The 10278-nt window shown below is 46.0% G+C and overlaps 1 protein-coding gene across 1 annotated transcript in view; it reads right to left on the bottom strand.

The window, feature by feature from the left end:
* LOC107116028 (protein eyes shut homolog) overlaps window positions 1-10278 on the bottom strand; it is a 300578-nt gene that overhangs the window by 66653 nt on the left and 223647 nt on the right. Inside the window, 1 exon segment of the mRNA XM_015417875.1 lies at window positions 2990-3162. Coding sequence (XP_015273361.1) covers window positions 2990-3162 — 173 coding nt within the window.

Here is a 10278-nt window from a genome sequence, read left to right as displayed (position 1 = left end):
CTGTTAACCTTTGCCCTGCTTCATTTTGCTTTCCAAGGCCAAACTTGTCTGTTATTCCAGTTACCTTTTGACTTCCTACTTTAGCATTCCAGTCCCCTATGATGATGAGGACATCATTTTTTGGTTTTAGTTCTAGGAGGTATTGTAGGTCTTCATAGAACTGGTCCACTTCAGCATCTTCTGCATCAGTGGTTGGGGCATAGACTTGGATTACTGTGATGTTGAATGGTTTACCCCTTTCCTAATTTAATGAGGACTTCCATTTCATACCAGGGAAAGAACGTCAGATCAGGTAGACCATGCAATGTGGCTGATTCCAACAAGCTGCAACAATGGGTAACAATTCTACCATGTGCCTAGTTTCAGGAGATAAAGAGCAACAATGTCATACTGATGTAGGCTAAGTCTGCATTGGTCCTCTTCTCTGTGGGTGCAGAGTCTCCTGCTTTTTAGCAATCCTGGATGTGGTGGTGCAAGCTTGGTTATTAACTGGTGGCTGAAGCCCAAGGCCTACTGCAAGGACAGAGCTCTCTTTGCTATCTCAGTATATGTGTGACAGGTACAGAGTGAGGGCCAAGTCACACAATACAAATTCTTTGTCACACATGCAACAGGAGTTCCATGTCTCCCAGAAGTGGTCTTATCATGACCATAGAATACATGGAGAAGGAGCTTTGCACCAAGGAGGCACAGAACTCCCAGCACGCATGCCATAAAAAGTTATCATGAAGATAATTTCAGGTGAGTAGCCATGTTGGTCTGCAGTAGAAGAGCAAGATTCAAGTTCAGTAGCACCTTAAAGTCCAGCAAGAGTTCCCAGGTATAAGCTTTCAACAGCCAAAGCTCCCTGGTATCTGATGAAGAGATCTTTGACTCTCAAAAACTTAGAAACATAGAGTTGTAAGGGGCCATACAGGCCATCTAGTCCAACCACCTGCTCAATGCAGGATCAACCTAAAACATTCCTGACAAGTGTTCGTCCAAACGCTGCTCAAAGACTGCCAGTGGGGGGAACTCACCACTACCCTAAGCAGCAACTTCCACCGCTGAACTACTCTTACTGTAAATTTCCCCCCTAATATCCAGGCAGTACCTTTCTACCCATAATATAAACCAATTATCCTCTGCTACCAACAGGTACAGTTCTAAGTGACAGCATTTCAATACTTACAGCCAGGGGTCATTTGGGGGGGGGACGCGGGGGGACGCCATCCCCCCGGGTGAGGTGCGGGAGGGCGGGACCTGGAGCTCCCTGCTGGTGCCCGCTGGAGGTCGCCGTCGGCTGTGGGGAGGACACACTTCCGGTTATGTCAGGGGGTGTGGCATATGCTAATGAGTTATGCTAATGAGTCCCCCTAGCTCTTTTTCTACGAAATGACCCCTGCTTACAGCTGAGCAACCCTGTCCCCCTTCAGCCTCCTGTTCTCCAGACTGAACACTCTTAAGTCCTTTGGCCTTTCCTTGTATGGCTTGGTCTCCAGGCCCCTGAGCATCTTTGTCATTCTCCTCTGCACCCAGTCCATTCTGTTCACACCCTTTTTGAAGTAAGGCTTCCAAAACTGCACACAGTACTTAAGTTTTGGCCTGACCAATGTGGTGTACAACAGGCCTATGGTTATGGCATCTTGTGATTTGGATGTTATTCCTCTGTTGATACATCCCAAAACTGCATTAGCCTTTTTTGCCACTGTATCACACTGACTGCTCATAATTAGCTTACAGTCCACCAATACCCTAAGATCTTGTTCGCACACACTGCTACCCAGAAGTGTGTCCCCCATCCACTATGTGTGATTCCCATTTTTGTTACCCAGTTGTAGAACTCTGCACCTATCCTTGTTGAATTGCATCTTATTCACATCTGCCCACTTTTCCAGTGTGTTCAGATCTTGTTAAATTTTATCTCTGTCTTTCGGTGTGTTCGCTACTCCTCCCAGTTTGGTGTCATCTGCAAATTTAATGAGTATTATAATAAATATTAAAAAGTACCAGGCCCAGAACCAAGCCCTGTGGCATCTCCAGTCAGATTAAATTTCATCAACGACTACTGTTTGGATGCAGTTCTCCAGCCAGTTCCCTATCCACCTAACTATCTTAGAGTCCAGTCCATCATCCTTCAGTTTACCAGAGATGTTGTTGGTTTTAAGGTATTACTGGAGATGAATATTAAAGTTTCATGGTGGCTGTAAGGATTTTGTATCATATGAATTGGTCCTGACACTAATGGGGATCAAGCAGGGAGAACTCTGGTTCAACACATGAATCCTATTTAATTTGACCAGTTGTGAACTGGATTAAAGAGTTCATCAACCATGGATCCCCTTTCACAAACTGTGCATTATTGTGGTCCAACTTTTTCTTTTTGCTAAGTTATAAGGAAACACTCAAGAATGAGCAACTCACTGAGAGGAAAAGGCAATAAAGGTCCTGTTCATACGAGGGGTTTTGGTCCGGGAGCGAGACAGAACGGGGGCGGATCAAACGGGCACGATCCCACGGCAACATCTGGGAATCATTGCCTGCTCGTCTCTGATCCATCTCTCCCGGCCGAAAACCCGCACCATAAAGAACCACCTAACCTGGTTCTTCTGATTGAAGCGCCGCAAGCCGGGCCGTCGGATCGCCGGCGCATCTTTGCGCCAGCTCATCCCCGGCTCCTAGCCGAACTGCGCATGCTACGACATGCACAGTTCGGCAGGCTCCCCGTCTGAACTGTGTTTTCTCCCCGGCATCTGATCTTGCCGGGGAGAAAAGGCGCCACGGCCCAGGGGATCGTGGGATCCCACCGCGGCGTCTCAACTTTGGTGCAGCTTTTAAAAGCCGCGCTTTGAGCGACTTATCCCCTGCCGTGTGGCAGGGGCCAAAGTTAATTTGCATGACAGAAGAAAGGCTTTGTCATCCTTCAACATGAACAATTTACTCTATCAGCTTAATACATCTGAACCAGTCTGTTGTGGTAAAGTACTTATTAAATTCTCCTCCATCTTACCATCATGACAGAGAATCCCAGTTCTTCCATAGGGACAAAGGCACACTGCGTCTTGGTTGGATTTTGGAAAACATGTAGCTCCATTCCCACATGGATTTGTCTCACAGTTTGAAAAATGACATAATTTCCCAGAGTAGGGTGCAACACATTCACAGAACCAGTTCTCTGTATCACTGTAGATGAAGACAAAAAGTTGTGAAAAGTATGGTGAGAAAATTGTCTGTGGGGAGAATCTGATTTATCCTTGCTTTAAATCCAGTAATACAGAATCTGTCAATCCTGTCCATTCTTCTTGTGACCTTATGCTAAGCATGAACAGTTATTTTATATTTACTTACATTAATAGGTTTCTAAGGTCTTTTTTATATTGCTGCTTTTTCTTAATGTTCATTTCTCAGTGTGTAATTATTAGAGGGCTTCTGGCTCTTGATTTTGAGGAAGAAGCAAGTGGGTTGTGTTATTGCTTTGGTCAGATGCTTAAAATGATTGCACTACTTTCAACTCTTTAAAAATTATGTGAGAAAAATGAGTCTTTTTCTTTTTAAAGGAACATGGTTATCTATTGCCCTTTATGAAATAAATTTCGATGAAACAATCAAGATATATGGGAGTGCTAGGATATAGCTGAAATCACATTTTCCCCAAGTAACTAGGGCTTTTCTTTGGATATTGAGTCACATCTCGGATTGTCCACATAGAGAAATCCAGCTGTGAATGTTGTAGTAAAATGATGCTGCCTTGTCCAGTGAGGTTCAGATGAATACTATTTGAGGTCAGAACCAGATATTACAGCACATGTGCTGATGCTGTCAAAAGCAGCAGCTCTATCTCTTTTCCCTTTTTGACATCATCACATTATGAGTTTCCCTTCCACCTTGTACCATTGCGTGACTTGTTACTTGGGTGTGCACAGAAATTCACATTGAAGTGATATCATATAACACTTTTTGTTTCACTGGCATTGACCCAACCTTCTTCCAAGGAGCCTTCCTTCAAATTCAGTGAGCTTTCCATTGGTGGCAGAGCCACCTAGGGATAGGATAGGGATAGGATCCACTCCACTGAATTGTACTTGGAAAAAGAGGAGGAGGACACATGGGGCTGCAGATTTCTATGGCAGGTATGCATGTGCAATATTAAGGCCACCTTAGGCATTATATTAAACTAGCCGTAAAGCCTGTTGAGGAGGAATGTGAGGCTACACGAACCTTTACGGACCTTCCTGTTTACAGAACTGATTCATTTTGTGAGGTTTGTTATGTGGTAGAACACCCTCTCCCCCTGTGGACTAGAGATGCCAAACTCACAGCAAGTCTCCAGCTGAATCTCCTCTACCTGCCCTCCACATTTAGTGAGGATTGGATGGGGGGGGGAGCAAGAGTTACAGCAGGTGCTCCCCAGGAAAGTGCTCTCTGGGAAAATCACAGTCGCAGATTCAGGAGTGTGTCGAGCAGACCCCCGGTAAGCTAGAGGCATCAAACTTACAGAGGTGTTCAGAAATAAATATTGGGGAGGGGGGGGTTGGCAAGGCAACCAGCAGCTAAGCCCTTCTGCCCAGTGTGAGCAGAGAGAGAGGTGGCTCAAAGCCCTGAGTCCACTCCACCGCACACAATCCCAGCCAGCCAGAGCTAGTCACAAAGCACAAAGCTCTCTTAAGGCCATCTGGATTTGATGCTGTGCAAGCATCTTGTAGCACAGTCCTAAAAACACTTTCCTGGGAGTAAGTCCTACTGAGTAACATGGGACTTATTTCTGAGTAGACCTGCTTAGAATTACTCCCTAAACCACCTTAAAGCAATCTGACTAAATCTCTCCTCAGCATACAGTTCAGAGGTCTCTCTCTACTCAGCTGATGCTAAACAATCAGATTGCTTGAAACAGCCTTTCACTCAAGGCTCTCTGGCTTCTGTGAAAAATTAACCCTTCACAGTCCTTCAGCTGTTTATACAGCACTTCTGGGCTTCTTAAAAGTGCAGGCTGTCACACCAGCACTGCCTGTCTTTGGAGGGACACTATTGGTGCTTCCAGGGTTGCAGAAGTCCATCTCCCCTGTTGCTTTGATGATTGGTTGGCACCAGTGTGTCTGCCACGGACGCTGCCAACATGCCCCACCACAAGATGCCCAAACCTAAAAAAAAACATGTTGAGGCTCATGGGAGAGTCACTGAGGCGAGATCACACTGACCTTGGCTCACAAACTCCAACCCAGGCAATTTTAGTCATGAATTTTGAGTTGTGGGCAGGTTGTGAGAATGGATGGTTCCAGTGGTGATGGGGGCAGTGGAATCTTCCAAGGGTAGCTACTGGGCAGCAGCAGTAATGTAAGGTGAAATTGGAGGAGGATCTTTCGTAGACAATGGCAGTGAAACTACAGCTAACTCAGGTTAGTACTGCACAGAAGATGGCAATGTTAAACCACTTCTAATCATCTCCTATCTCAAAAACTCTATGATGAGACTATGCCCCAACTACAGATGCTGATAAGGAAGAAATTGAAAACTTTTCTGCAAGTGTCCAGGAAGAAATTGATCAGATGCTTAAACAAGATGTGCTGATAATCATAGGTGACTGGAATGCAAAAGTAGGAAACAAAGCAGAATCAAATAGTGTGAGGAGATTTGGGCTAGAAGAACAAAATATGAAGCAAGACTCAGAAGTTTGTGAAGACAACAATTAGTTCATTGTGAACAAGTGTTTCAGGCAACCAAACAGATGATTGTATACATGGACATCACTGGATGTGTTCTGACTGGCTATGGGGGGGAGGGGAACAGCAAATTGTTTAGAATGTTGGAGGCGAGACTCAAGCAATGCAGCCAGTGGATAGGGACAGATTCTGAGTGACACACCAGGGCGCCAACCAATTCTGGAACGTGTGGAATGTTCTAGAGAAGTGCCACCACCATTCGGCTTTTATATATAAGGGAGATACATAACAAGGGAGAAAAAAGGAACCCCTAAGCAATTCCATGTAATTTATACATGTAACCATAATATTGTTATCTGTGTGAATTAATATCTGTATGAACTAAGACTGAGGTGATGTATATCAAGCATCAAGTCCTAAGGTAAATTTGGTCACCTCACAACTTTAGGATTTCCCAGGGAAAGCTTGCTATCATCAATATATCTAATTCTCAATATGGCTAAATTTGTGAATACTTAAATCCAGAGATGACAAACATAAATAGACAAAACCGATGTTTCTACAAATCTGAAAAATGGTCCAGGTTTGCAGAAAAAACCTGAAATCTAGCTCCCCAAACATTGGGGTTTTTTTTTTTGTTGTTCCTTTTTAAAGCCCCCCAAATAATAGATTCAGTACTTGTAGCTTAAAGAAACAAATGCCCTCAGTGGCTGTGTGAAATACAATTCTGAAAAATGGTCCTACACCCACCCCCAGCCCCGCACTCCCAAAGGGGGGGGTAAAGAGAGAGAGGAAGAGGAGTTTGAGCCTGCTTTACCTCAAAGAGCCACCAAGTTGGCTGGTCACCACCACCCTCACTCTGAGGATAGTGCGGGCCAGGCACAGCCTCCCTCACCTCAGGCAAGGCTTGGGCAGGACAGGCACTGCCACCCTCTCCCCAAGGCTGGGCACTGCCTCTTTTATCTTGCCTTTGGGTTTTGCTGGGTGCTGCCTTCCTTGTTTTGCCTCATGTAGAACTTGGGGGACAGGGTACCACCTCCCTCACCTCACGTAGGGGGACAGGGTACCACCTCCCTCACCTCACCTTGCCTCATGGGGGGCTGGGCCAGGCACCACCTCACTTCATGCAGGGCTTGGGTGGGCCAGGTGCTTCCTCTTTGATTTGCCTTGTGTGGGGTAGGACAAGGCAAGGCTGGGTCAGATGCTTCCTTCACCTCAGGTGGGGCCTGGCTGAGCCAGGCTGAGCACCTCCCTCCCCCTCCCCACCCCTCACATGTGGCTTGATACAGCCCCTCACATTAATAGGAGCTGGGCCAACAGAGTGCCTCCTTCCATTTGCACTGGGCTTGGGCTAGCCAATCACCTCTCCCCTTGCATGGGACTTGTGCTGGACAGGCACCTCCTTCACATTGTGCAGACAGCACTGCCTCCCTTGCCTTGTGTAGGCCTTGGGTGGAGTGGGTGCCCCCTTGCCTCAAGTACAGCTTAGGTGGGCCAGGTACCACCTCCCTCTCCTCGTGTGAAGCTTGGGCTCCACCTCAAGCACATCATGTGGCACATGGATGGGCCAGAGTCAGTCCTTCTGACACAGGACTGGCCCAGGAGTGAGGCCATCAGCCCCCAGGAGGTGTCCTAGTCTTCATAATGGCCAATTCCCTCTGGGAAGAGGAATCATAGCCAGGCCTGGCAGCAACCACTGAGCGACTTACTACCACATGACTTGCATGACTCACCAGGGTCCACCTGTTTGCTACTGCTCAACAGCAGCAGCCCCCCTCCCATGTGGTATGGTCATTAGAGTTTCAGACTATGATTTGGGAGACCCAGGTTTGAATCATCACTCTGCCATAGAAGCTTACTGGGTGACCATCGGCCAGTAAGACATTCTCATATTAATTTACCTCACAGAGTTGTTGTGAAAAGAAAAAGGAGGAGAGAATGATGTAAGCTGCTTTGGGTCTCTACTGTGGAGAAAAGTGGGGTAGGAATGAAGTAAAGAAATAATAAATATAGCTGAAGATGGGGGGGGGAGATAAAAGTTCAGTTGATGGGTGGGTGGAAAGGAGAGAACAAAGCAGGGAAAGTTGCCTAGAGGATGGAGAGAGGAAATATTGTTGGGAGCAGAGCTTTTTTTCTGGGAGAACACACTGGAATGGAGTTCTGGAACCTCTATGACAAAATCCTTTTTAAAATGTTTAAAAGTTCATGACTTTTCAGTATGCACATTGAAACCTTCATTTCCCTCTTGAGAGTTCTGGCACCTCTTTCTCAAAACAAACAAACAAAAAGCCCTGGTGGGGAGGGAGATACATGGGGAAATGAGGTGGCCCCTGCAAGTCCTTGCAGGTTCCTCACCTTAGAACTAGGCCTTGCCTGGTGGCTGGCACCATGCAACTGGGCCATAGTTATCCTCAGGGGTCATTTCGTAGAAAAAGAGCTAGGGGGACTCATTAGCATAACTCATTAGCATATACCACACCCCCTGACATCACCGGAAGTGTGTCCTCCCCACAGCCGGCGGTGACCTCCAGCGGGCACCAGCAGGGAGCTCCAGGCCCCGCCCTCCCGCACCTCACCCGGGGGGATGGCGTCCCCCCGCGTCCCCCCCCCAAATGACCCCTGGTATCCTGGATAGAGACTGCTGGGGAAAGGAATAGCAGAAGACAGGGGCGCAAAGAAGTGTTGCCGTTACTTGGGAAAGAGAAGGAAGCAAGAAAAGGGAAGAAGGGAAAGAAAAGAGGAAATAGTTGGGGAGAGAAAAATATTTGTTTAGAGAATGACATAAGCTTAACTTAACTGATAGAAGCAAATGGCCTTTTAAAAGAGCTAAGTTCACTACATATACAGAGGACTAAAATAAATGCAGGGAGAAAATCCCAGAGCCAAGAATGCTGTATTTATTAACAGAATAGAATAAGTAACTCTCCTGACACTCATTATGCCTAACAGTTCATTAGTGTATTTTAAAGTATACCTCACACAGTTCCAAGGCAGGGAGAATCTCAGCTATGAAGCCTGCTAGAATGAATCCTTGTGAATTATGCCTCCAGACACCTTTAAAAGGGGGGAAATTGCTATCAGCTGCAATAATAAATTGGTATGAATAGCCTATTCTCTATACAGAGCTGCAGCACAAGAGAAATGGGGAAGAATGTCAATGGGATAGATTTGCTTTGGCGTGTGTAGCACTGAGAACCCTGCGTGTTCAATCATTTTGATGCCAGTGATGTGTCGCTCTTCTGATCATGCAGGAGACAGTCTCTCAAAAGCTAGTCATTAAGGGCATGTACTACTGGAAAGTATTTCTGCACCAGCTTTACTGGATGGAGCAGACAGTGTTACTGAACAGCTCCCATTCAACTTGTGCAGGAACACTTCCTGATGGTGTATTCCAAAGCTCCACTTTTATGCCTGCTTACTGGAAAGTGGGTCCCTTTGAAACATGGTAACAACTTCTGAGGGTCAAAATGCTTAGGACTGGACTGCAAATATATTTTTGTCTTAGAATATGAAATGGCAAAACTTGGAGACATGACTATTTCTTCTTATTTCTGTTTATGAGGATAACTCTTAGTGCCCTTTTACCTCAAATCATATGTGTGTGTGTGCATGGGGTGTGTGTCTTATTTTCTTCCAAAGACTTTAATTGTAATTTGCAGTAATAGTAGTTGGCATCTGCATAGTGGTAGAAACATTTCAAATAGATTCTTTCAGTAATGTTTTAAAGGGTAGTTCTCATTTTAAAGGGTAGTCATGTATTATTGTTCTCATTTGGCAGGTGAGCAGAGAGGCTGGGAATCAGACTAGCTGTGAGATAATGGGGAGGATCCAACCACCTTCCAAGGGGCCTTCCTCCAACTTAAATGGCTCTTCCTCCAATTGAATATCTGCCTAAATTGGAAGAAGGCTCCTTTAGGCTGAAGGAAGGCTTCATACTGTGTTCAGTGGAGTGGCAGGACAGGGTCCATCTCAAGATGCAGTTTAGTCCACATGTTACCTACTATTGATACTGAATCATGACACAGCCTGTTGGAAGTAGAATTAAAACTGTAGCCCCTCAGATTGCTTAATACTTGCTATATTGCACCTATGTTGCCATGCAAGCCTATCAATGTGTTTTTATGGACTGTATGGACTGTGCAAAGGGACTGTACAACATGGTGACCTAAAAATACCTGTTGAGACTGCACACCTGAAAGAGGGACACCTTCCTTTAGCGTTGCTGCTCCAGAAGTATTCCAGGGTTACCAGCCATCTTGCCTGCTGTGAAATGAAGCAGTTCCATAAGCCTGCACAAAGCCTCAGACACCATGCCATGGACAGCATGAGGACAGAGAACTCCAAACTCCATAAAGAGTTTCTTCCAGCACATGTAGACAACCCCTTCCCCCCCTCTAGACCTGCATAGCTGCACATAGCTCTGAGACTCTAGTCATAGTTAAAAAGGTTCCCTTGCTCAAAAGCCAGTCGAATCCAACTCTAGGGTTGCGGTGCTCATCTCTGTTTCAAAGCCGAAGAGCCAGCGCTGTCCAAAGACGTTTTCATGGTCATGTGGCCGGCATGACTAAACACCAAGGCGCACGGAACGCTGTTACCTTCCCACCGAAGTGGTACCTATTTATCTACTTGCAATTTCTTGCTT

This window comes from Gekko japonicus, unplaced genomic scaffold (genome assembly GCF_001447785.1).
Source record: "Gekko japonicus isolate JY-2015 unplaced genomic scaffold, Gekko_japonicus_V1.1 scaffold512, whole genome shotgun sequence".
Lineage (NCBI taxonomy): Eukaryota > Metazoa > Chordata > Lepidosauria > Squamata > Gekkonidae > Gekko > Gekko japonicus.
The sequence above is the reverse complement of the archived record's forward strand: the minus strand, read 5'-3'. Positions and strand labels throughout refer to the sequence as shown.